Here is a 27,436-nt window from a genome sequence, read left to right as displayed (position 1 = left end):
GGCGAAGCCAGCCACTTTGTCTCGATGCCCCCGGAGCGCATGCGCTCTTCGCCGCTAGGGTAGGGGGGCGGAGGAGGCTGCCTGATCCCGGCGGTTCGTTGGCGAAGCTGGAAGCGCGCATCGCAGGAGCTCGCGCGGGCCCCGGGCGCCCGTTCATGGGGAAGGAGAGCTCGTTTGGGGTCGGCTTTGTGGCCCTCTGCGGATAGACGAACCGCGGCGGCAGCGGCGATGCTGCTCTGGAGGCGCGATCGGTTGCAGCCACGCCAGCGCAGGCCAGGCATGGTGCCGTAGCGGCCGCAGGAGGAACTGCGCCGAGGCGGAGGAGGAAGGAAGGAAGACGGGAGCCGACGGGCAAAGCAACCAAGGACCCCCCTTCTCCAGCCCCGGTTGGGGTGAAGATCAATCGCACGGCCAGGTGAGAGATCCGCAGGAGACAGCCGGGTCCGGATCCTTTTTTGGAGCCGCGTCTACCTCGCCTCTCTCGCGGGTGATTCTTTCCTACGGCCCGTTGCCTCTCTCTTTTTTTCCTTTTTCTGTACCCTTCCCTCCTTTTACTCCATTTCGGCGTTATCCTTCTTTACACCCCCGCCTTTCCTCCAGCCCCCCAGAAATCCGGCTGCCTGCCAAGTTGGCTGACTTTTCCCGCTCCCCGGCCCGCAAATCTCAACCATCTGTCCGCCCCGTGTAGCCAAGGGCCTTCTCCGCCCCCTCCCCGCCAAACTCCCCGCTTGGCCATTAAAACCGATGGTCTCCAAAAGGCCCAGGAAAAATCCCTTTATTGCTCTTGGAATGTTGCAACGCCCCCAATTCCGCCCCTCCCCCTCTCCATGACGGGAGGAAACCCTTTTTAACGTTGTCTCCCACTCTCCCCAAGGAATGCCGATTGGTGTCGGGAACCCCCGTCGGTCCCTTTTCCTGCTAGGCAGGCGTCGTCGACCGCTTTCGATTGGCAGCTAGCTGTGCTGGGGTTACTAGAGTTCAAACGCGGCGGAGCTTTTTACCCGGGGGGCCCCAAGACGAGGGGGGCGTTCTGCAACACATTGGTAAATATTGGGACTTCTTGACATTGCATTCAGCGTCCGAGGCAGAGAACGGGGAAATCCCCCGATTTTGCAAGGAAGTGAGGAGGGGAAGACCATGGGGAGCTGGGAAGACTTCGGTTTCTAAGGAACAGATTGGATTGTGTGATGCCAGCCATCGGCTAGGTTGATTTGGGGGCGGGGGCGGGAAGGTGGGTGTTTGACTCTGGTTGTGATTTTTATTATGCATCACTTACAGTACTCTGCTTCCTTAAATATTTGGTCTGATTGCTATCTGGTTTTTGCCCAGAGCAAGAGATAAATGATAAAACCACTAGCTCTGAAATCTGAAAGTGAAGGAAATAAAAGCTTATCCAAGGTTCCAGATCATGGACTAGGACAAAAGGCTACAATTTGTTAACAACTTCCCATAGTTGGGGTTTTATGTTCCCTTCCTTTTAAAACTTTCCTATTATGTGCAGAAAGTCTACAAGGAAGTGGAGAAGAAGTACAATTATTGTAGAAAGCAAATGCTTATGTGGAAAAATGCTTTGCTGAAGGGCCTCTGCCTTGCTGCTCTTGCTTATCAGATCAAATTCTGTTAAGCATTTTTTGTTTTCCAAAATTGAAACCTCTAATTATCTTTTTTTTAAAAAAAATCCATTTGGGACCATTTATCAACTCAATTCACTGAGTTTATGCTGAGAGGCAGATAGTTTACTGGAAAGCTTTCCTCAAATTAGGTATTACCTTTTCTCCTGGCAAGAACCCAAGAGTCATGTGTTAATGAGTGAGTTGAACTGGTTTGAAGGAAAATGTGATGTTAAAGGTACAGTAATTCCATGGGCTGTTTCTGTATTAGAAACCGCGAAGAAATGCTAACTAGTGTTTTTCTGTCAATCAATTTTTTTTTTAATGTAAGTAAACTTCAGAACAATTTAAAATAGTGACCTGTGAATATTCTAGATGTAGTTTGGTTTTTTACTGATTATGTTTGCTACTCTTAGCATGGAGGTATTTTTTTTTCTCCATTTTATCTTCTAAATATACAACAGTTAACATGTGTTAATTTCCCCCTTTTTAACTTTAGGTATGCAAAACTGCAATCTCAGATTTACTCTCTTGGAAACAACAGTGTGCACTATAAATGTTTGAGTTGCAGGTGATATTAACTTATTTGGAAGCAACAGTTGCTATTTAAATTTACAGACTGGGATAAGGCAACAATTGCTTATTTAATAGCTTGACATTTTTGTTTATTGCATTTATAGTCTAGCTTTTCTCTGAAATCTCTAGGTCAGTACATGAGGGCCCTTTCTAAATTTATTTCGTATCAGCAACCCTGTAAAATAGGCTGAAATAGAAAATGACTAGCTTAAAGTCATTTGGTGAGCCCAGTGGTAGAGTAGAAATGTGAACCTAGGCTTCCCCTTCTCAAGTAATGTTCTTTAACAAACTAAAACACTTAATTTGTGTTTGTAATTGTGTTTGATGGTAAGACTTCTAGTTTGCTTCAGTCTCAAAAACAAACAGCTCTGATAGTTTTACTATAGTTGTTGATTTTCTTATGGGGAATGGTAGCTTCCAAAGGTCCTGTGTTATACTAAACAGAAATTTTTCAGCTGTAGCTCTTCTTAAAATAGTGTGAAAGCTCCTTATTTGCTACAATTCTACTTCTTTTATAGCTGTTTGAGGCATAACAACCTTGCTGGAGAAAAGGTTAGTAACCCAATTTGACTGTGATCTAATGGGGAAATAAAATTCTGTTTGTTAAGGAAAAATAGGCTTCTGTGAGTTATAACAATGTCTCGTATATTTTCAAAATAAGGGCTTAGTTCACATACCATACTAATCTGTGGTTTGCTGAATAAATTGTAATTGGTTGAGTTGGCTCTTTGTGCTGAGCCAGAGACCATGTTTTAGAAATCATAGGGGCTGATTTCTCACAGATTGACTATTAAGCACAATTGCTGAATCTTTTGAAAAGCAAGCAGATCACCTTCTGCTGTTTTGGTCTACAATCCTCATCATCATTTGTTTTCCAATGTTAACAGTAACTGATGTTCTGAACATTGAAGGGCACGGGGTTGCTATTCAATTGCTGAAAATAACATGAGAAGTTAGATGAGACATGGACATAATTTGAATAACAACAAGAAAGTCCACTTTGTTCATCTTCACACGAAAGCTACTCTATTAGACAAAAATCTTACTTTAATTTCCCTCAATTTCAGATATCTCTGAAAGTGTATAAGAACTGTAGCTAAACTAGATAAAGTCCTAGGCAGAATTTGTGCTGATTATTTACTTAGCGTATGATGAGAACATGACAGAAGGGAAGAAAACATATTCAGTCCACGTTATTGTAAGTAAAACTTTTATGGGGCATGGCAGTGGCTTCATAACTGAAAGTCCAGTTCAGCTATCCAGGCAATCACTTCTTTCATTGCTTTGTGTAGGTCTTCTAGGAAATTAGAGAACATATATCGTGGGCAATCTGGCCCAATGTGTTTAATAGTTTGCATGTCAGGACCACAGTCACAACAAAGGGAAACTTTCCATCCCCACTGATATAGGGCAGAGGCACTTCTTCCAGCATGACATCTAATTCTGTTCAGATAGAGCAGGGCTGTCAAACTCCCAGCCCACAGGCTGGATGCGTCATGCACTGGCCACTCCCTAGCCTGGTTTAGCGAAGGGGAAAAAAGTCCTGATATGTCATGTGATGCTCCCATGACGACATGAGTTTGACACCCCTGAGACAGAGCAAGGTAGTTCAAAATCAGATGGTTAGATAGAGGGATTACTAATGGTCAGGTCACAGAAAAGTACCTTGGGCCAGTTTTCTCTCCAGGCATTCTCTGGGTTAAACTGGGCACATATTAAGTGAATAGCTATTTTCCATGCTGACTTACAGGACTTCAATCTTGTGATGGACTGCACATTGTCCTGGTGAATAGGGAGAGCCTTGTTATTCAGCATCCTTGACCATAGTCAAACAAGAGCTTGTTGTCTTCTAATGTGTGGTGGTATGATGTTACTAAGGACTGGTAACAGAAGTGAGATGCAGTGTTCCAGAGTTGATAAGCATTGTCTGGTGGAGTTGCACATTTGTGGGTAGTTTGTTTGTGGTAGGTGCTATTTAGCCACACACTGGCACAATATTTAGCTGTGGAATAAACCAAAATTGTTGTTTGTAGGGTGTCAGCATCAGCACCCCAAGATGTTCAAGCCAATCTATTCAGTAAGTTATGGTGACTGTTCAATTTTGCAGCGGTTTTTTGCAGATATTTTCAGAAAGTTAGTGATCTGTCCAGTGTAATCCATAAGTACTTCCAGAGTTATTACATTGTGAAATACAGTTTCAGAACTTCACTGAAGGCTGGTAATTTGCATTTCTATTGCTGAGGTGTAAAGTGGCTACTTCTGTTTTATTAGGCTTGGTTGGAGGGACCATTTTTTTCAAGTAGTTATTCAGCTTCTGGAGATCTTATAAATAAATAAATAAATAAATATTTATTTCTTAGCCGCACCCTCTCTCGAAGGACTCGGGGTGGCGTACAATGAAACATATGAAATAAATATGTGGACAAAACAAACATATAACAGAGACATATACCGAGACATACACAAGGAGGAGGTCGGCTGATGAATAAAAAACAATTAGAATACAGTGATTAAAAAACCCCTAAATAATTAAATATAATTAAAATACCCAATTAAAAACCCGTCAGGAGCGATATGGTTAGATCAAAGTTGAGCCAGGCCAGCTACTTGGAATAGGTAGATTGGAATAGATCTTGAGAAAGGATGTCCCCTGTGCTGAGGAAACATTGAATACCCTTTCTTATGCCTTCCAGTTTGCTTTAAGAAAACTGTAAGCACACTTTTCATTGCCTTTCAGTTACTCTTTTGGTAGTTCAGATATTGGAAGTGCAATTCATGTTTTAAATTCTGGCTTTCTTTTGAATTAATCTATTGATTGGTACTATTGTGCATCATTTGAATTTAAATATTTTTTTTTAAACTGCAGAATCATGAATGGTTATCAAGTGTCCAGTGATCTCAAAAATCACTGAGAGCATTGTTCAAAACATACTAAGGTTGCTATACAATTTTCGAATCTGTGGGATGAATGAATTCAAGTGACTTCTCTGGAATTCTGTAAAGTTTTTTTTTTCGGGATCAAAACTATCATTCAAAATTGAGTCAGTGTTTTGCAACTGAAACTCCATAAACTTATTTATTTCTATGACCAGTATTATCAACTTGAATTTTAACTTTGATATAACTTTTTTAAATAGCTCTGCTATAATTTTGGGTGTGTAAAAAAGGAACCTGGTTCAGTTCTTTGAACTATTTTATATGTTGTATTATAGGTAATCCTTGACATGTGACCACCATTGGAATGGGATTTCTAGTTGTAAGCTATTACATTATACATTGACGTACTCAAGTGACCACACCTAATTTTAGGACATTATTTTAGTGGTCATTAAGTGAATCATCAGGATTGTTAAGCAAATTCTATGGTCATGAGTGTGAACCCATTTTTCTGAATGAGCATGTTTTGCAAATCACAGCCATGTGACTATGAGATGTTGCAACTAGTTGTAAAAGCAAGAAGGCTTCAAAGCATCCAAAATGCAATCAGATGAATGTCGGGAAGGGGTGTGGCACAGCATTTTATGATGGCCAGAAGTGCTTTATGTGCCATAAACACCCATTCTGGGCTTGTCATAATTTTGAACAATTGTTAAGTGATCGGTTGTAAGTCAAGGATTGTCTATGCAGCAGTTTTCAAACAGCAGTTTGGTCTTACTAATTGGTGAGTAGTACTTTCTTTTCCCATCCATAGAAACTGATAATCTTTGTTAAACAAAATTTTCGACTGTGAAATAAATATGGATATGGATTTATTGCAGAGTCCCAAAGGTGCTTTTTAAAGAGGCAACTGGACTTTCTGGTTTTTCTTTGAAGACGTTTCGCTTCTCATCCAGAGCTGAAGAAGCATCTTGGATGATAAGCGAAATGTCTTCAAAGAAAAACCAGAAAGCCTCTTGAAAAAGCAACTTTGGGACAACCATGACCTGGATGACCGAGAATCTCCATTGACATTTGCTGTAGAGCTGTTTATATGATTAGTCAGTGGCATCAGTCGGTAGGTACTGAGAGATGGCAACAGAATTTGAGGAAAACGTTTTTTATAACAGGGCTGCCTCTGAATCCTTTATGCTACTTTTCCTGAATCTGGAGTCTTTAGAATTCATGCTGAATAGGAAATACTGAAATGTTCACACATTTTACTGTACTAATTAAATAGTACAGTGCACTCAGCTTGAAGCTACTCTAGGCAGTATACAATCATAATAAAACATTTTAAAACAAATATATAAACAGTCATTACAAAAATATAAAAACCATTATTAAAAATTAGAATATTAAAAGTTTCAAATGCACAGAACATACACAGAGTGTGACTGTAGCGGTATCAACTACAGGGGAGCAATCTAAGAGCAGCTCTGGTTCCCTGAGGCCTAATAACATAGTCAGGTCTTGGAGGATGTCCAGAATGTTAACAAGGATGGCTTTCGGGTGGATGGATAGGGAATGTTCCATAAAATGGGCACCACAGTAGAAAAATCTCACATCCAAGTGTAAGGCCCAAGCAGGTGGTACCTGCAACATACTGTCTCTCCCAGATCTTAATTGCATGGGTTGATGTAATCAGAGAGAGGGATCCCTCAGAAAGTCTGGCCCCATATTCTAGGCTACTTTACCATATGCTGAAATATGCTTCTCCAATATGAGTCATAAGGATATTTACCCATGTAGTAGGCTGTATTTGCTATTATCATTATCTTCTCATTTCTCATCTTCTTATCTTTTTTACTGTCTTCTCCTATTGGTATCTTGTGATTTATCATTTGTTGCTTGTATCTTAAGATTAATGATTGTAATTATGATTTATGACCTATCACTTAATTGTTTGATTGAGAGCTTATTCACCATGAGACAAATTCCTTATGTTCACAATCATGCATACTTGGCCAATAAAGAATTCTATCCTATTCATTTAATTTTCTGATCATTTAAATTGGGGGGGGGGGGGAGAGGACATCATTAACCATTGCTTTAGCCAATAAATTTTATTGGGCTGGCTCTAACATACAGCCAAATATGGAAGAAGTTGTTTAATTCCCCAGGCCAATCAAGAAAACTTTGGATATTGCTTTTCTCATGTTCATTTTTCCTCTCGGTTTTCTCAAGCATTTTCAGGCAAGAACACAAAAATCTTGTCTTGGATGCTAGAATAGCTGACAATAAATATTAACAAGCATTTATTATGTTTGAAGAGAAGTAAGATTTTGAAGAAATGCGCAAGATAGGAAATCCCCACTTCTTTTTAAATTAAATATTGAAGACAGAGAAAGAAGAGAGGAGGAAAAGTTCCTTTTTTTCTCTTAAACATGAAGACATATTTAATAAACAATGGGCCAGGTGAGAGAGGGATGCAGGAACAGTGTGTTAAGACCTTTATTTCTCTCTCACCATTTGCAATAGTGGTTAAAAGGTGCAAAGTGAAAAGGTGCAGTCCCCAGCAGTATGTTGTATTAAAGGAGCATTCAGGGTGGATAAAACAAATCGATATACATTTACTGTACCATGAAATTAACTTTGCTACCACAAAATGTGTGTTGGCTTCCAGTTTGGCTGGCTTCAAAAAAGGATCAGACCAATTAATGTAAGTCAGGGGGATCGAAGTCTCTTAGCCTTGATGGCAGTGTGACTTCCCCTGAAGGCCATCCTCTGAGAGCATGGTTGGTGTACTTGTGCAATTGGTCGGCCGCTATGAGAACATACTGCTGGACTAGATGGGCCAAGAATCAAATCCAGCAGAGCATTATTTAGGTTCTTATGTTCCGGTGTATGAAAAGAGAAGCGGCAATCATACTTGAAGATGTAAACAAGGTTTTTGTAAATATAAAATTTATTGATCAGTTGGACATAAAACCAACCTGAAATATAAAACATTTAATTCAATATTTGTTTTGTTCTGGAAAGGTAACACTTTACAAATCCAAGATTATCTTTGGGGAATTTCAAAACAACATGCATACTAAGTTATCTCAGACATATTAGTTCCCCTAGACTTTAGAACTGCAGGTTTGGATAAATGTCTAACCTGTTGTAACAGCTCATTCCTCCAAACATTTTGCAGCCCTCAGGGATGAGATGAATAATATAAGTGTGAAGGCAAGCAAGTGCCAAATTATATTTGGAGAGGTTAATATCTATTACCTAATGCCTTCCAATCAAAAGTTTTGATATCTAAATGTGAGCTACACCCTACTTTAGGGAAGTAGACTTCTGCTCACGTAATCAGTTTTCTTGCTCTTGTCCTATGTATGTTATCTAATAGCAGTTGAGAATAAGGTGATGCTTTTATCATTTCTGAGAATTCATTCTGTCATGACTTTTAATTCCCCTGGTTGTGGTCAATATTAAATTCAGCCCAAGGTCTGCTTGGAAGAAGGATTCATTGAGTTCAATTTAGGCACTAGGTATAGTGTATAAGGGTAGTATTAGAATTTAACAGATTTTAAGTGGGTGTGCATTAACAATAAACAATTTAAGGGTGTAAGTATAATGTGCCTGACTGCCCAACTGAAATGAACGCAGGAAGCATGAAAATTCTTGCCTGGAGATGGTTGGCTGGTTGAAGCACAAGGTAAAAGCATAACCTGTATACTTGGAACAGCAGCTCCTATCTATAGCTAAATGAAAATATTTTAACTATTCCACCCATTTATTCTTCAAAACTGGCATAACAATGTATCTGAGCTGTGGTGGCACAGTGGTTAGAATGCAGTACTGCTGGGCTAATTCACTGCTCACTGCCCAGGAGTTCAATTCTGAGTGGCTCAAGGTTGACTCAGCCTTCTATCCTTCCAATATCATGGAAGTAAAATGAGGACCCAGATTGTTGGGGGCAATATGACAACTCAGTAAACTGCTTAGAGAGGGCTGTAAAAGCATTGTGGGGGCGGAATAAAAGTCTAAGTGCAATTGCTATTGCTCTTTGACTATGGGCAGCGGTTTTGGTTGTAACAGTGTATTTTGCAGCATGTACGTTTGTGTATGTGTAAGTTTCACAAGCCTGTAATACCCTGTTTTCCTGAAAATAAAACCTCCCTGGATAATAAGCCCAATCGGGCTTTGGAGCGCATGTGCTAAAATAAGCCCTCCGCTGAAAATAAGCCCCCTCTCTGAAAATATTGCAACACAGCAGCAGCCATGAGATCACCACACTCACCGCCTCCTGTACCTCAAAAATAATAAGACTTCCCCAAAAATAAGGCCAAGTGCTTATTTGGTGGGGGGGAGAAAATAAGACCCAGTCTTATTTTTGGGAAAACACGGTAGGTGAAAATGATATAAAATAAAAAATTGTGCATTTTTCATATAAAAGGACAATGTGATTTTCCTTTTCTTCATTATGATACAGCAGCCGAGAGATACCACCCAGAATCACTTGTTGTGGTGGGCAACTAAAGAAATAAAACAAACAATTCATTAAGAACTAATATCATCTATAGATTGGTTGGAAGTAGAATTCCCAGATCCTTTTTCTCTTGCTGTAATATTATTAGCATGTGGTTTGTTATTCATTTATTGCTGGCATAGATCTGCTTGGAGTACAACAGATGGGAAATATATGGGTTTCTTGACCTAAATTCAAAAGCTTTTTGCAAACAATTCAAACTTTTCGCCAAAGTAATCAGATCCTTTTCCAACTGTGTGCTGGAGAGGAGGGTGGGAGAGATATGGAGGTGATGTCACAAAAAGGAGATTTACCTTTAAAACTACAGAGAATGACCATTGGCTTACCTGAAGGATCCTTTTCTGGGTGCTGCGAAGGAGAGTTCAAGCATGGGTTAAATACAGCCAATCTGCCCAGGACTGAATTGAGACTTTAAGCCACGCCTCTGGTGCTGATTATCTTCAGATTTTCTTCAATGAAGGCGTGGACAATGCGCGCTGAGAAGTTCAGGAACAAAGTCAACGAAAGTCATAACAAGTATCCATAAGTTCCACAGAACCATATTACAACTGGCGGAGCAGACCCCAGGGCGGGATTGGACTCTCCTTCACAGCACCCAAAAAAGGACCCTTCAGGTAAGCCAATGGTCATTTTCATGGGTGCTGCTCTGGAGAGTCGAAGCATGGGTCACTAGGGTGGGAAGCGGAAGCGTCCAGGATCTCTCCGCTGGTATGAATGCCCCCTCTGCAGAAGCAAATTTGTCCAGTTTGTAGTTTTGAACAAAGGGAGACAAGGAAGTCTACGTTGCAGCCTTGCAAATCTCCTCTATCGGTGCCTGGGTAGCCCAGGCCGCTGTAGTGGCGGTGCTTCTTGTAGAATGTGTGGTGATATGGTGTGACATCGGAATAGATTGAAGAACATGGGCCGAGATGATACAAGCCTGTAGCCAGCGGCCGATGGTGTGAGAAGAAACTTTGCGGCACAGGGAGGCCAGTTGAAACGTGACAAAAAATGATTCAGAGCGACGGAAGCCAGCCGTGCATTTGATGTACTTACATATCATTCTACGAACATCGAGCATGTGCCACTTTTTCTCCTTGGGATGTTTGGCGTGTGGACAAAAATACAGAAGTACAACCTCCTGGGCCTGGTGAAAATCAAGAGATGATCTTGGGTATAAATGCCGGGTCCAAACGGAGGATCACTCTGTCAGGTTGAATCAAGCATATGTCCTCTCGAATTGACAATGCTGCCAATTTGGAAGTTCGCCGTGCAGATGTGATGGCAATCAAAAAGGCTGTCTTAAATGTCAGATGTTTGAGGCTGGCCGAATGGAGGGGCTCAAAGGGTGGGACAATGAGAGCCCGTAACGCTACATTGAGATTCTATGAGGGGTATCTGTGAACAACCGGAGGTCTCAGGTTGGTTGCACCCCGTAGGAAGCTGCGGATGATGGGATGATGGACCAAGGGAAGAGTGCTCGTCTACCGTCAAAATCATGGACAAGGCCACCACCTGCCATCTAAGAGTTAGGGGCCAGGCCCTGGTAAAGTCCATCTTGTAAGAAGTCCAAGATCTGGGAAATTGTAGCCGTAGTTGCCTCAGCCTCGTGCTCTCTGCACCAGCTGTCGAAGGATTTCCACATGGCATCGTATATTCTGGTTGTAGAAGGCCGCCTGGATGCCTGAATGGTGTGAATGACCTTGGTGGAAAGGCTACCCCTACATAGGAGGTCCCTCTTAAGTTCTAGACGGCTAGTTGTAGCCTTTGGGGCTCTGGATGTTGAAGCGCCCCCTGGCTGAGAGAGACCTCATGTTGGGGAATTCGCCAAGGAGGGTTGACAGAGAGACTCACCAGGTCGACGAACCAGGTCCTTCTGGGCCAGTAGGGAGCAACGAGCAGAATCTCCGCCTCCTCCAACAGAATTTTCCAAATCACCCTGGGAAGAATAGGCAACGGGGGGAAGGCGTACATCAGGCCACGGAGAATGAAGAGCGTTGACCCCCTCGGCTTGTGGGGTGTGGAACCTGGAGAAGAACCTAGGGAGGTGTGTGTTCTCCAGGGAGGCAAACAGGTCGACCAGAGGACGGCCGAACTTCTGAGACAACTGGTGGAACAGGTCCGGGTGCAGGCGCCACTCCGAGTGATCGACCGTGGCCCTGTTCAGACAGTCCGCCTGGATGTTGTGGACCCCGGAGATGTGCTCCGCTTTGATCGAGCACAGATATCTTTCTGCCCACCTTCCCAGGCGCTCTGATTCCTCTATCAGGGACCTGGAGCGGGTGCCCCCTTGGCGGTTTATGTGCACCTTTGTGGCCACATTGTCCGTTAGGATTCTCAGATGACGCCCCTTGATGTGGTCTCGAAAGTGAACTGGTGCAAGCCGCACAGCTCTCAATTCCATCTGCCCTGCGCAATCTGGTTGTGGAGATGAGCACCCCAGCCGAATAGACTGGCGTTCGTTGTGATGGTGAAATGATCTGGCTCTTTGAAGACGGTGCCCTTCGCCAGCGCAGGGGAGAGACACGAGTGGAGGGACTGACGTACCTTCGGTGAGACTCGAACCAGCTGTTGAGAGTTGCTCATGTTGGCCCTCTGGTAGGGCAGGAGGAACCATTGTAGGTGTCGAGAATGAAGGCTTGCCCAAGGAACTATTGACAGGTACGAAATCATCTTACCAATAAGTTGTGACAGCTGCACCACCGATGCCTGTGACGAATGTAGTACCTGCAACACCTAGCAGCTGGTGGTGTCGATGCTGCAGCCTGGTGGTCGGATGCAGATGACTCTTTTCCTTGTTGATGGATTATTATTATTATTATTATTATTATTATTATTATTATTATTATTATTATTATTATTATTATTATTATTATAATTATTAATTATTATTATTATTATTATTATTATAATTATTATAATTATTATAATTATTATAATTATTATAATTATTATAATAATAATTATTATTAAATTTATAAACCGCCCCCTCTCCCCAAGGGGACTCGGGGTGGTGTGGAGAACCTGTGATGTTGGAGGGTTCGCAGTGTGTGTTGCAGGTCTTGTACCGTTTGTTGCCGTGATGATGGCTGGATGAGGACGTCATCCAGGTAGCAATGCAGGCGCACTGGGCGAGATCTCAGGAAAGCCGCCACCTCGGCTAGGATCTTTGTGAAGGTTCGAGATGCCGAGGACAGGCTGAATGGCAAAGCCCTGTACTGGTAGTGGTGGCCTGCATAAAAGAATCTTAGGAACCTGCGGTGAGCTTTACGAATGGGGATGTGGAGGTAGGCCGTCTTGAGATCTATGGATGTTAGGAGATCTCCCGGCCTAATGCAAACCAGAATTGACTGAAGAGACTGCATCTTGAACCTCCGGTATGCTATATGATGATTTAGCTTTTTTAGGTCGAGGATCCCCCTCCACCCCCCAGAGTTCTTTGGGACAAGGAAGAGTATTGAATAAAACCCTGTCCTTTCCTGACCTGGCGGAACCGGTTCTATAGCATTTATATCTCTGAGGTGAAGGATCTCCTGTTCCATGAGAACCTTCTTGACCGGACAGGAGGGGGTTGGACACCGAACGAAGTGTCGGGGAGGGGGAGAAATGAACTCTAATGTTAGACCTATGCGTATCATCTGAAGGACCCACTGGTCTGACGTGATCCGATCCCATTGGGCGTGGAACAGCTGTAGACGCTCTCCTATAGGAGCCATCCGCTGGTGATCGCTTATAGCATCTGAAGGGTGTGGAATTGGACCCTCCGCGATAGGGACATTTGGAGAAGGACTGTTGACTGTTCCTTTCATGGAAGGGCTGATGGTCCTGGCACCTATCCGTGCCCTGAGAGTATGGACGTTGGAAGGAACTGGAGGTAGATGGCTGTTCTGAGTTCCGAAAGGGCTGCCTCCTATAAGTCTGTGAACCCTTACCATCAGATTTTTTGTTGGCCAAAGGCATAACCTTCTTTTTGTCCTTGTTTTCAACCAGGACAGGGTCTAGGGCCTCCCCAAAAAGCTTGCTGCCCTTAAAGGGAGCCGAGGCGATCTTCCACTTGGATCGCATATCCACGTTCCAGTGTCTGAGCCATAAGTGGCGCCTTGTGGTGACATTAGAAGCCAGGGATCCAGAAGCAAATTTGGCAGCGTTCAGGGTAGCGTCAGCAGTGCACTCTGTCGCTGCAATAATTTTGTTAACATCCTGTCTTAATTTGGTATCCCCCACCGGAAGCTTGGCGAGGAACTGTGACAGCCAGAGTAGCGCCGCTCTGGACAGGAAGGACGCAGAAGCAGAAGTTTTAATGGCCCAAGCCGCCGCCTGATGAGTCTTGTGGCAGGCGTTCTCGGCCCTTTTATCCTCCGCCTTGAGCCCTTCTAATAGCTCAGGGGGGAGCACTGAGTTGGAAGTGAGCGCCGCCACAGGCGCGTCCATGGGAGACAATTTCAGTAAGTCACCTAGATTTGGGTCAACCGTGTACAGTTTCTTGTCATTACTACTAGGGGTGGCAAGAGTGCCTGGCTGCGCCCATTGCTTTTGCACCACATTAAGAAATAACTTTGGAACTGGCACAATTTCTTGAATAGGTTCTGGCTCCTCAAAGAGTCCCTCGCTGAGGTCCTCCGGTGCAGGAGCAGTCGGAGCTGGGGTGCTAGCATCCAAGCGGGTCGAAGCTTTGGCCTTGTTCAAAATAGTTTTGAAATTAGTATACTTGAACAAGCCAGAAAAGGATGGCTTGTCGGGAGCAGTGGCCTCATCCCATGAGAATTCTGGTTCTACCCTTGGACCAAGGTCCTCCTCCCAGTCAGAATCCTCACTGGCCAAGGAAGAATGCAATGACTGAGGGGGCTGGGCCTGAGCCAGTTCTTGCGAAGGTCCTGGTGTCGGGAGTGGGCGTGATTTGCGCAGGCGCTTGGCCCGTTGCAACATGCTGGCCTCTGTTCCTTGGTAATTGGCTCTGGCAATGACATCCTGCATTTCTATGGAAAGATCGGGTCCCCTGTCTTCTGGTGGGCGAGCTCCGGGTGGGGGCTGAATAGCCAGTTGTTGGGGTGCAAGGGTCCCCACTGCTACCGGCTCCTCTTCCAGATCAGAAGGACATGCAAATAGGGCTGCTCGACTGCCCATAGAAGCCCAGGGGAGCTTGCCATTGCAATAGAATCAGCAGAGGAGAATTCCTGGCCTTCATCCTCACTCTCTAACATCGGAAGATCCTGACCAGGTTGGACCCCGGGTGAGTGATCCCCAGGGGAAGCAGGCCCGGCTGTCTGGGCCTGTAATTGAGCCCTAGAAAAAAGCTTCTCTAAAGCCTTCTGGTGTCTGATGGCATCTCTGTCTAGGCCCAAATTCTGCTTAGTCCCCTGCCTAGAGTAAGGCTTGCTTGCTCTGATGGCCTCCCTGGCTGCCTTGCCAGCCTGTCTGGTACAGGCCCTGCTGGTGGAAGAACCAACCTGCTGCTCCTCAGGGGCCCCATCTGCCATGATTAAATGTGGGGATGTAAGGCCTGAAAGGAATCTTTCCCCCACTCACCACCTCAGACAAACAGCCTTAGCGCTCTGGTGCAGAGGCACTGAAGGCAAGGGCAAGCAAAGCTCAGCAGTCCTTTCAGTACTGGGAGCTTGGAATGCGAGCTCCAAGCTCCCAGCACTCATGCAGGTCAATTAATGTGGGGCGTGACCATGTGGGCCACCAACCTCCGCTGCCGCCCTCTGCTGTAATGGTGGAGCTGTGAGTAGGCAAACCTGCTGGAAGTCTGGACAGGAAGGCTTCAAGCAGCAACCTGCAAGAGACAGGCAATCAGGCTTTTCGCAGCAAAAGTAGGTCAACAAAATGGTGGCCGGAACTTTTACCCTCTCAAAATGGCCACCACCACATGCGACCCACCTAAAATAGCCGCCCGCATACACCAGAGAGCTCTGAGCCTCTCAGCGGGATCACTGCAATCGCGCTGGCGTTGGCACTCCGACCCATGCGCCTTCCTCCACAGATGCCTGCAGTCTCACGCCGCCTGAGCAAACCCAGCACACCGGAGAGGCTGAAATTGGTGAGAACCAGGAATTAAATTAAAGGGAGACTCACCAAGCCTGCTCCAATAATCAGGAAGTAGAATAGAATCTTTTTGTAGTAAATAGAAAAATAGAGAGTCCAAGCAATCAATTAGGAATGAAGAGAAACTGAAAGCTTAGCTGAATTGAAAAAATCTGAAGATTAGTCGGCACCAGATGTGTGGCTTAAAGTTTCAATTCAGGCCTGGGCAGATTGGCTGTATCTAACCCATGCTTGGACTCTCCTGAGCAGCACCCAGGAAAACATGTTGCCCTCAGTATTGGGCTTCAACATTGGAACCCCCAGTGCACTTTTCCTCAGTGTTCCACAGAATAAAAATTAAATTAAAAACATTGGGAACTTTTTTTTAGTGCTCCCAGTAATCAATGAAAGGCTTTTTGCTCAGTCATTTTCCATGAGCTTAGAAGATCCCAGAATGTGGGCAAACTGCCCTGTAAATTAAGGTAGATTTAAATCAGATTCGTATAAATAATGGTTTAAATCACTAGGGAAGATTTCATTTTACAGTTTAAACCACCCATTATTCTCAAGTCTGGAAGGCTCTATAATTTCTGATAAAATGCATTTTTGTTTGGTGTAACACAAATTTATATTCTTCAGGAATCAGCAGTACTTGCAGATTTGGTTTTTAGAAGGTACACATTATACAGACCAACTAATCAGATTTTTTTTCCAGATAAATTTAATCTTAACGGGCAATGTCTCTTACCCCTAATTATAGACTATTTATGAAAATATGCCGCCAAAAGGATCTATTTTATGGCCTGCTCTCATGTTTAGTATTGTTTGATATATCAGAAGCCTATCCCTCAAATCTTCAGGATCAGGATTGTAGGAATTCACTTTGTATTTTGCTTTCAATGCTTTTCCCTATATACAGTATATGCTCAAAAGCCTTAGTCCTTCCCAAAGTTTTCTCCATTATTCCAAAATCCCTGTATTCATTGACCTTCTTTATCATTTACTTTTAGAAAGAGATCAGAATGTAAGATTTCTCTCACCCTCCCCAAGAATAGAGACAGAAATAGCAATATAATAGAGACAAAAATCCTGCTGAACATTCAGCTTCTCCTGTTTGTCATCCTATAGTTCTTGGCTCTGGCTGAAACTAATTTTGGAGACTTTTGAATAATTGAGCACATTTATATATTGTGTGTGTGTATATGTGTGGATGTACATATCTGCCAAAAGCCACATTGTCAATAAAGTTGGAATCAGGAAAAAAGAAACAATGTTAATTGAAGTAATAATTTGATTAAAATTAAATGCCTGTAAATTAAGGTACCGTGTGTGTGTGTGTGTGTGTGTGTGTGTGTGTAAATTGATTCATATCTATAAGTGCCAACCATTTTATGTTGCACAAAAAATGCTGGACACTGGCAAAAAATATCCCAAATTGTGATCAAAGTAACTGGGGCACTGCTTCCTCCCATTTTAGAATAATTTTTTTTTTTTTTTAAATCACCATTTTAGAAAGTAAAACAGAATATCAATTAGAAGTTATGTTCCTGGTTATATTCATTTTTATGATGCAGATTTTTTTAAAAAAAATCTTATTTAAATAGAAGAAACACCCATCCTATTATTGATACCATTATCCAGCTTCATTATATGTACAATTGGGTAGCCTTATGCATTTATAAAATAAATATGTTGGGCACTTTTTTATGACTGGTCCAAGTTATATGACATAAGTTAGCTTTGCTTCATAAGGCGTGTCTTTTGTAAGGAGGCTTCCATGTGAACTATTGCCTTTTATTATGGAGTTATCTGAAAGTTGTCTTATCCCTGAATTATATAACATTCCTGGGTTCAAAAAACTGCAATATGTAGTTGAACATGCTACCACTGGATTGAACGCTCATTCTCTGGTTCCCATTAAATTTGCTTAATTGAAGAACCTGATGTGAAACCTCTACATTTTCTTTATTCCAGGGCCCCCTCCTCCAGAAATCAATTTGAATGTGGCAGGTAAAGATTAGACATCTTAATTTATTATTCCTTCTAAAGAGATTCCTTTAGTTATGAGGGAAACAACTCTATAGAGTGTAGAACATCATTAGCAAATTATTGGAACAGAAACTTTTGCCTTAGATAAGGAAAATGCATTTCTTAATGATTGTTAGAATAAAGACAAGGCTTGATGAGAATCCCCACAACATTCAAAGTTTGTAAGTAAGTTTGAGCTGTATCATGTGGTAAACTGATATGTAGGCTTGGTTTTTTTAATCTAAAAGATAGTCATTTAATTCTTTTCATATATTGAGGGAAACTCAATAGTGATGAGAGGCAGTTGAATGTTTCCACTCTGTTATTTTAGTGATGTTTTTATTCTATTTTCAGGACTGAAAAGATAACTGGGACTACATATCCATCCATACTGATGGGATTTGCTATAGTAGTATTGGTCTTCCATCATGCTGTGACTCAATTTATTTACCTACTGTTCATTCAAGCTGTGCTCTATTAAAATAGAAGCTCAGCTTTTCTGCTTCCTTTTGAGGACTAGTTTAGCATGACAAATTCTAGGCTGTGTGTGAATGTTCATTGGATGTACCCAGAGTTTTGAATGAATTCAAACCTGGGTATGGTATGGAGAGGTATTTGGTTGTGCTTGTTAGTGACCTATGGCAAGCTCAAGGTAGGGTAGTGGTGCCATCCATTCTGGCTCTCCTTGATCTCTCAGCAGCTTTTGGTACCGTTGACCATGGTATACTTCTGGTTCGGTTAAGAGGTTGTGGTGAGGACCACTATTCTGCAATGGTTCTCCTACTTGGTTGGTGAAATAATAGGAGCTGTTGAGCCTTAGGCCCATATGCCTCAGGACTCTGCCTTATCATCCTCCTTTTTAATATCCATGTAAAGCCACGGGGGAGCCATAAATTAGTTCAGGATTAGGTGCTGATGATACCCAGCTGTCTCCAGCTGTCCAAGTAAAGTGCTGAGTCCGTTCCTAGTATCTGGATGCTAGGAGCATCTGGATGGGGAAGAATAGGTTATTGTTCAACTCTGTTAAGACTAAGTGGTTATGGGTTTGGAGTCTCCTGGACTTGGGAGTTGCAGAGTTTCCATCTTTGGTTCTAGATGGGATGACACTATCCCATTCAGACTTGGTGAACAATCTGTACTGAAAGAGCAGGAAGCACCTATAACTATGGGATCCTTTGCAAAATTGGGTCTTGTGCACCAGTCACACTCATTCTGGAACTTGAAGGCCCTGTTCATGGTCACTCACACCTTAGTCACCACCCAATTGAACTATTGCAGCATTGTGAGTAGTTACGGGTTCAGCTTGTTATACCACTAAATACTGCTACCTGTACTGGCTCCTAGTAGGTTTCTGGGTATGATTCAAGATAACGGTAACACTGGAGATAGGACTGGGTTACTTGACAGATCTCCCCCCCCCCCCGAACATTTGCCAGTCCCACATGCTCCCCTGGGGTTTTTGGCATATTATGGTACTTAGGAAACTTTTCTGTAGTTGCCCTTGCTTTCTGGAATGATCTCTCACCAATATATAGTTGTCCCCAATTCTCCTTGCCTTTAGGAAAGCCCTTAAGACTTGGCCCTTCTCCCTAGTATTAGCATCTGATTGAGTGGGAGCACCCCCTGCCCCAAGTTGTTTTTGTTGTGTGCTTGGTTACTATTTTACACTTTTGTATTTGTATATTTGTTGCTAGGTAGTTATTGCTGATACATTGCCCAAAGTCACACAGCAAATTGGATAGCCTTTTAAATTTTAAAACAAACAAATGCAATGTTCATCAGTATTACATCTATGGCAACTGTTAAACTTACTTGCTGCTTTTGGTTCTTTACAGTCTGCCCCACATCACAACAAAGAAACAGCATGGCTGCAAAGGAGAAATTGGAAGCAATGTTGAATGTGGCCTTACGCGTGCCAAGCATCATGCTTTTGGATGTCTTATACCGATGGGATGTCAGTTCCTTCTTCCAACAGATCCAAAGAAGTAGCCTAAACAACAATCCCCTCTTCCAGTACAAGTATTTGGCCTTTAACATGCACTACGTGGGTGAGTATATATGTGGAGAGATGATTGTTACAGACCAGTATTTCTCGACTGGAAAATATGCTAGTGGGGAATTCTAGGAGCTGAAGTCCATACAGCTTAAAGTTGTCAAGATTGAGAACTTGTAGGTAATTGTTACATTCCGCTGAAGTAAAACCTCTTTCTGACTAGATTCAGAGCATCCAGGTATGTCATAATTGACCCTAGGAACTAAAGGAGTCAGAGTTGCAACCTCCTATTCACACTTTTAAAAGACATGCAAATATTCCAGAGACTTTTCACTAGGAAATTACCGAGAAATACAATCTGTTCTGGGATGGTGTTTTCTAGACAGGAAATTCTGTTTTTAAAAAAAGCCCTTGTGCCGTGTTTAAAACACAATATTCATCACTGCTTTCTCTCTTTCTTTAAGATGAACTCAGCCATGCTGGACTCAATCCTTCCTCCTTTTAATTTCTGATATGAATGAGGAATCACTTCCTCAGTAGACACTAGGAAGTGGGGGTGGGGGAAGCAGAGATTATATTATGCTTGCTTGGACAGATAAGAAAATTGCATTCAGATATATCAGTACCTTGTTAGAAAAACTGTTCAGTTCCTTTTGCCATGTTCCTTCAAAGCAGTAACAAAAGGAAAATTGAGGCTTTTACTTTCAATTTCAGTGAATAGTAATTTGTCATTAACAGATCTGCTAGGGTAAATGTGTTTATTTTTAATTATGATTTATTTGGAGAAACCAGATTGAATCAGTCATTTATTGTCTTGATTCTTCCAGGAAAGGCAATGTTAAAACTGATTCATGCAGTGGTTGGTGCATAAGAACAGTATGGGGTGGTTGGAAACAAATACAATAGTGTGTAATCTATTTTTTCATGCTGGCTGGACCATGTTATCCTAGGGTCTATCATAACACTAAATTATGGCTTATTGTTCATCCCACCATGAAGCTCTTCAAAGCAAAGCAGTTTCCTTCAGGAAGAAAAGCAGTTGGAACAAGAATTAATTGCACTTCTTGTATATGTGGAGGAGGCTATTGGCTTAAGTAGTTTCATAGTTTAACCTGTACACTTGGGTCCAAAAAATGTAAAGTTTAAGTCAACACTATCAAGTAGATAGTCAGAGTCTTTCTCAGTGCCTCTTGAATTTCACAGTGCAGTCTACCCTATTCCATTAGTGAGATAGTCCTTTAATTCTGAAGCAATATTTAATTAAAATATTTGTAACCTACCTTTAAAAATGGATCTCAGGGCAGGATGAAATCAATAAAACAGATCAATATACAATAACATGAATGTTAAAATACCAGTAAGTCTTCTTATTGCATATTTTTTATCATTGGTATTTGAATTCAATCTCTATGTATTATTAGCATATTTATCAGGGCATACAGAAACTGGAACTATTATTTGCAAACATCTGAGATTTGGAAGAATAGGTTCGGGTTTATGAAAGCTTTGTGCATTGGAAACGATTCACATCACATCTCTAACTAAGCCATAATGAAGTTGATTAGTTTGGGTTTTCGTGTCTTATTAAATAAACCATTATTTAAATCCTGGTTTAGTAATATGTGTGATATAACATGGGTGTTTATAATAAGATAGCTATGGATTTGGGAAGATGAGCAATAGTCTGTGGGAATGTCCAATTTGTCGACTGTAGAAACGATTAAGAATCAGATTCAAAATATTCAAGGACTATGCCTTAATGAAGCTGGGGTTTCTGTCAGTTCCCTAGATCCTATATCATATCCCTAATTTTGCTTTAAAACTCCCTATTGAAGGGTGTGATTTTTTTTTCCTTGGTCATATGGGACTTGACAGTATGGGGCTTGACAAGGCTCCTGTATTCAGAGGTTTTCAACTAATGAAAACTATTTCTCCTAGGCGCTGCTTGGAGTGTCCAAGCACGGGTTAACATCAGCTTGCTGCCCAAGGACTGAGTTCGAATTCTTGTAGCTCCGCCTCTTGCTCCCCTCAGAGGCTCAGTTTTAAAAACTCAGTCTCCCTACAGGACGCAATTTGGGGAGATCCAGTCCTTGAGCAGCAGACTGGACCCTCTGGTTAGTGTAGTTGCTCCCTTTAAGAAAATTTTGTAAGTTTAGTTAGCTCCTAGATAGAGGTTTGTTATTTTTTTGGTATTTTCTTGCATTTTCTTGTATTTGCGACTTTGCCGTTTAAATTTCGCGTGCGAGCCAGGCTGCCTGGAGCGCGACTCGCTTCTCGCAGCGACGAGAGCGATCGCACTGGAGGGTGTTCGTTTGGCGGCTGCCGGCAAACAACGGGGGTGCAGGTAGGAGACTAGGACCCCAAAGGACAGCATTAGGCTGTAGCCTTTTTCCCCGGTGCCGCTCCAGGCGCCAAAACGCGAACGGCGGCCATTTTTATTTGAAAATTTTGGTGCGCTTTTTTTGCCGGGGCTTTTAGCCTCATCGCGTTGCCTGCGCTCTCTGCAGATCGCCGCAGTAGGGGTTGAAGAGGACCATCGCAGGGTCTCCTGACTGGGTCTCTTCCCCTCCAGACCTACAAGCGGCCACAGGGGTTCTTTTGGTCATCTAGACCATTCACCCTTGCCTTCTTCAGCGCGGATCTGCTGGCTTCCGACCTCATCTCAGCCGGAGCCATTTTCCAGCCACCACTTGCCTGCAGCACGAGGATCCCAGCGATGCAAGCCTCAGATTCTCCAGCATCTCAGCCATCGGGAAGGATTCCCAACGCTATGGAGAAGCAAGTGGATCAGCAGGCTGGCCCACCAGCAGCTAAACGCAGCAGGACCAACCCTGCTGCTAAAGGTGAAGGGGTGGGATGCCCAGCTAAGGGGAAGGCTCCTAAAGCCAAGCAGCCTTCTAAGGCTGAGGAGAGACTAGCTGCTAGGAGGCAGAGGGCCCTGGAGAAACAGTTCCAGAAGGCCTTATCTGCCCAGCAGGCCCTTCCCCCAGCCCCTACTCCTGGGGAGGAAGGGGTTCCTGCTCCATCTACCTCCAGACAGGGGCTTCCTCCCTCCCTTCCAGGGGAAAGAGAGGAATTTGATTTTTCCCCTAATCCTTCCAGGGCCTCTATGGGTTCCCCAGGCCATTCCCTGGCAGCAGATTCCCTTGATGAGGCAGACTCCCTGGCAGAGGAGGGTTCCTTCATCTATTCAATAACTGGGCCAGATACCCCTCCGGCCCACGATCTTCCCTTGCCCAAAAGCATGCAGGAGGTGGTGGCAGAGGCCATCTCTCGGGGTATCACTGATGGGATGATGCAGCTGGCATCTAAGCTTCCCTTTGCATCTGTTAATCCCAGTAAGGGAAAACCGGCTAGGGCACAGGGTCCTCCAGCTAGGGAGGCCTCACCTGACCCCTCAGGCATCAGCGAGGTTTCTGATTCAGAGGAGGTGGAGCGTGATGCTCCAGACCTCTCTGAGGATGAAAATCCCACACCAGAACCTCCCCCCTCTCTGGGTCTTTTCAATTCTTCCATTTTTCGGGCTATTCTGACTAAGGCCTGGGCTGCAGGTCCCCAGATGGGCCTTCCAGCCCCTAAGCCCAAACCTACCTCGGATCAGGCTTCCATGGAGACCATCGGTCCCCAGGACCCAGCGGCAGGGCTTTTCAACGAAGTTTCCCCCCCTTAGACTTGGTTCCAGCCCCTCAGCTGTTCCTCGACATTATCCAACGCCAATGGACCCAGCCTGGTTCCTTGGCAAATCCCAGCGGGAACGACAAGAGGTTATATACTCCTAAAGCTCCCCCAGGTTGATGACCCCATTATGTCCCTTACCTCCAATTCGGCTCTACCTGCTGAATTACTGGAGGGGCTCAAGGCAGAGGACAAAAGGGCTGAATCGTCTTCTATCAAGACGCATATGGCCACTGCCTGGGCCATGAGAGCATATTCTGCCTCTTCCTACTTCGGAAGGGCAGCTCTCTTCTGGCTCCGCAAACTATTGTCCGGCCTACCGGCTGGGGACACTAAAATGAGGCAGAACGTGAATAAAATCATAGCAGCCATAGAATACTCTGCGGATGCCTCACTTAGTGCCACTAAGTTTTCCTCCAGGGCATTAGCCGCCAATCTGACCTCACATCGCCTACTGTGGCTCCGCCACTGGCAGGCAGATGTCAAGGCAAAGTGGAAGCTGGCTTCCGCTCCCTTTAAGGGTGGGAAACTTTTTGGGGAGGCCTTGGATTCCTTTCTGATTGAATCCAAGGATAAACGCAAGGTACTCCCAGCCATGACCAAGAAACCTGAACGCAAGGGCCAGCCCTTTTGGAAGGGTTCCTTTCGGAGTTCCGAGCCTTCCACCTCCTCAGGTGGTCCAGGCCGTCCCTTTTCCCAGTCACAGGAACGTTCCCAGGACAGACCTTTCTACAGGGATAGAAATAGACAACAGGGCTACCGTAAAGCTTCCCGAGGGGGGTTCTCCAACCGCCCCTTCAGGAAATCCAAGTGACAGTCACAGGGACCCTCCCATAGGCGGCCGTCTCCAACTCTATGCCGCCCAGTGGGAGGAGACCACGACGGACGTGTGGATCCTCAACACGATCCGTCACGGCCTGACCCTGGACTTCCTTTCCCCCCCCCCCAAGATCCCGGGTTCGCTGCCCCACTCCCAGGTCACCTCACAAGCTCCAACTAATGAGGGCGGAGATAGACCACCTCTTAGAGATAGCGGCCATAGAAAGGGTACCCGAGGGTCAGGAGGGCACAGGCTTCTATTCCATCCTGTTCCTAGTCCCCAAGCCATCGGGAGGGGTGCGGGCAATATTGGACCTCAAGCGACTCAACAGGCATCTAGAATACAAGCGCTTCAAGATGCAGTCCCTGCAGACCATCCTGGGTTGCATCAGGCAGAGAGACCTCCTGACTTCGATAGTCCTGAAGGAGGCGTACCTGCACGTTCCGATCCACCCGGCGCATCGCAGGTTCCTGAGGTTCCAGTTTGCCAACCAGCATTTCCAGTACAGAGCCCTTCCCTTCGGACTCTCGTCAGCCCCACGCACCTTCACCAAGCTGCTGGCCGCCATCGCAGCCCACCTACGCGCAATTCCAGTGAGGCTGGAGTGCTACCTGGACGACATCTTGATCCACTCGTCATCCAGGGATCAGGCGCAGCAAGACCTCAACACCACCATTCAGGTCTTGCAACAGCACGGCTTCTCGGTCAACCTGGCCAAGAGCCATCTCAACCCGACCCACAGGATCCAGCATCTCGGCACCATCATCGACTCGGAGTCCTGCAAGGTCTTCCTCACACAAGAGAGAGTGGACAGCATCAGGTCTCTCGTGCGGAAGATCCGGTCCACCAGGTCAACAACGGTAGTTTCCCTCTCTCAACTGCTAGGGAAGCTGGTGTCCTGAATTTCGGTGGTCCCGTGGGCACGCCTCCACGCGAGGGACCTCCAGTGGTTCCAGCTGCCCCTCCAGAGACGCATGGCCAGCAACTCCAAGAGGGTGATACGTCTCCCTCCCAAGGTAATTCGTTCCCTCCGGTGGTGGCAGTCGGATGCTCTCCTGAAGGGCTCCTACTTCAAGGAGCCGGAGCGCCTGGTCATTACGACAGATGCCAGCCTCTTCGGGTGGGGGGCGCACCTTCAGAACCAGGTGATCCAGGGCAGATGGTCACCAGCGGAGCTCGCCCACAATATAAACTGGCTGGAGCTCCGGGCTGCCAGACTGGCCCTGAGGCTTTTCCTCCAGCTGGTCAGGGACAAGGATGTGCTGGTCCTGACCGACAACATCGCCACGAAAGCGTACATCAATCATCAGGGCGGCACACGATCCCTTGCTCTGATGACGGAGGCGGAATCCCTGGGTCGGTGGGCGGAACGACACCTCAGGTCTCTGCGGGCGGACCACATCTTGGGAGAGGACAACGCGACTGCAGACTGGCTCAGCAGATCCACCATCCAGAACGCGGAGTGGTGCCTTCACCCAGACCTGTTTCATCAGTTGTCTCTGCGATTCGGCCTTCCAGTTGTCGACCTCTTCGCGTCTCCGGCCAACGCCCAGCTACCCAGGTACTTCACGAGGTTCCAGTGCCCAGGGGCGGAAGGCACGGACACTCTTCGCTCTCCCTGGCCTCCGGGTCTGCTGTACGCCTTCCCGCCCCTGCCGCTAATCCCACAGGTCATCGGGAAGATCCTGACAGAGGGAGCAGAGGTACTGCTGGTAGCTCCTCACTGGCCGAGGAGATCCTGGTTCGCCGACCTGGTCAGTCTCTCAGTGTCTCGTCCCTGGCGCATTCCTCAGGACCGCATTTCCCTCAGCCAAGGGGCCATCCATCACCCGGAACCCCAGTGGCTGAAACTTGCCGTGTGGCACTTGAAGGGGAGATCCTGAGGCTCAGCGCATATTCGGATAGGGTGATCCGCACCATCCAGGCATCCAAACATCCATCAACGGTCAGAATTTATGAAGCTACCTGGTCGGCCTTCTCTCGCTGGTGCCTTCATCACCAGATCTCTGCCACTTCTGCCACCGTTCCCCAAGTGCTGGACTTTCTGCAGGACGGTCTTGACAGGGGTCTGGCACCCAACACTCTCAAACGCCAGACTGCCACCTTGGCCTCCATCCTGTCTACTGAGTCGCACCTGTCCCTCAGCAAACACCCGCAGGTGCGCAATTTCCTCAAAGGAGCCACCAATCTGGCTCCTCCTACCATCCACAGGTATCCTACCTGGGACTTGTCCGTGGTTCTACGTTCTCTGTCCGGGCCACCATTTGAACCTCTTTGGACAGTTGGACTACGCCACCTGACCCTCAAGACGACATTCCTCATTGCCATCACTTCGGCACGCCGGATCTCTGAACTGGCGGCCTTGTCAGTCAGAGAGGACCTTTGCGCCATCCACTCCGACAGAGTGATATTACGTCTGGACCCGGCATTCGTACCAAAGATCAACAGCGTTTTCCACCGCTCGCAGGAAGTGATCCTCCCGGACTTCTGACCGCATCCCAAGCACTCCAGGGAACGTGAGTGGCATAAGCTGGACGTCCGCCGTGCCCTGCGGATCTACATGAAAAGAACAGCTCCTTTCCACAAGTCGGAGGCCCTCTTTGTGTCATTTCAACCTGCCACCATGGGCAAGAAGGTCACCTCCGCTACAGTAGGGCGCTGGATAAGGGCGTGCATCCAGCTGGCCTACGAACATCAGGGCAGGCCGGCGCCTCCTCGTATCACTGCACACTCAACAAGAAGTGCTGCCACATCGGCCGCATGGGCCACTCAGGCATCCATCGAGGACATCTGCCGGGCTGCTACGTGGTCAGGCCCGTCACCGTTTGTCAAGCACTATAGACTGGACACTTTTGCCTTGGCTGAGGCAGCCTTCGGGAGAAGAATTCTGCAGAGGGTTGTGGCTAGCCCCGCGCCTGTGAACAGTTCTTCCCTCCCTGGGGGATCATAGCTTTGGCATGTCCCGTGCTTGGACACCAAGCAGCGCCTAGGAGAATGACCGTTGGCTTACCTGAATGGTCTTTCTCTAGGCGCTGCGGGAGTGTCCAAGCCCACCCTATCAGGGGTCGCGGGGTAGTTTCTTCATTGGATTGGACTATTGCATTGACAGTTCCTTTGGACACGCCTTCGTTTTTTAAAACTGAGCCTCTGAGGGGAGCAAGAGGCGGAGCTACAAGAATTCGAACTCAGTCCTTGGGCAGCAAGCTGATGTTAACCCGTGCTTGGACACTCCCGCAGCGCCTAGAGAAAGACCATTCAGGTAAGCCAACGGTCATTCTGATATTCAACTGGTCCAATAGATTAGCCTCCATTGGTGCACTTTAGCATTAAAG

At 45.4% G+C, this 27,436-nt stretch overlaps 1 protein-coding gene across 3 annotated transcripts in view; it reads left to right on the top strand.

Moving 5' to 3' along the window:
• Positions 1-70: 70 nt before the first annotated feature.
• The window catches only part of RNF145 (ring finger protein 145), an 80,006-nt gene continuing 52,640 nt past the window's right edge, over positions 71-27,436 (top strand). Inside the window, exons 1-2 of one of the 3 annotated variants that reach the window (XM_081934498.1) lie at positions 71-415; positions 19,452-19,664. In XM_081934498.1, coding sequence (XP_081790624.1) covers positions 19,481-19,664 — 184 coding nt within the window. In that variant the 5' untranslated portion in view covers positions 71-415; positions 19,452-19,480. Of the gene's footprint in view, positions 416-873; positions 1,044-1,506; positions 1,849-19,451; positions 19,665-27,436 lie in introns of those variants that run through there. The other 2 variants (XM_081934499.1, XM_081934497.1) reach the window with 2 other exon arrangements.

Source organism: Natrix helvetica, assembly GCF_964273705.1.
Source record: "Natrix helvetica genome assembly, chromosome: 1".
NCBI lineage: Eukaryota > Metazoa > Chordata > Lepidosauria > Squamata > Natricidae > Natrix > Natrix helvetica.
The sequence above is the reverse complement of the archived record's forward strand: the minus strand, read 5'-3'. Positions and strand labels throughout refer to the sequence as shown.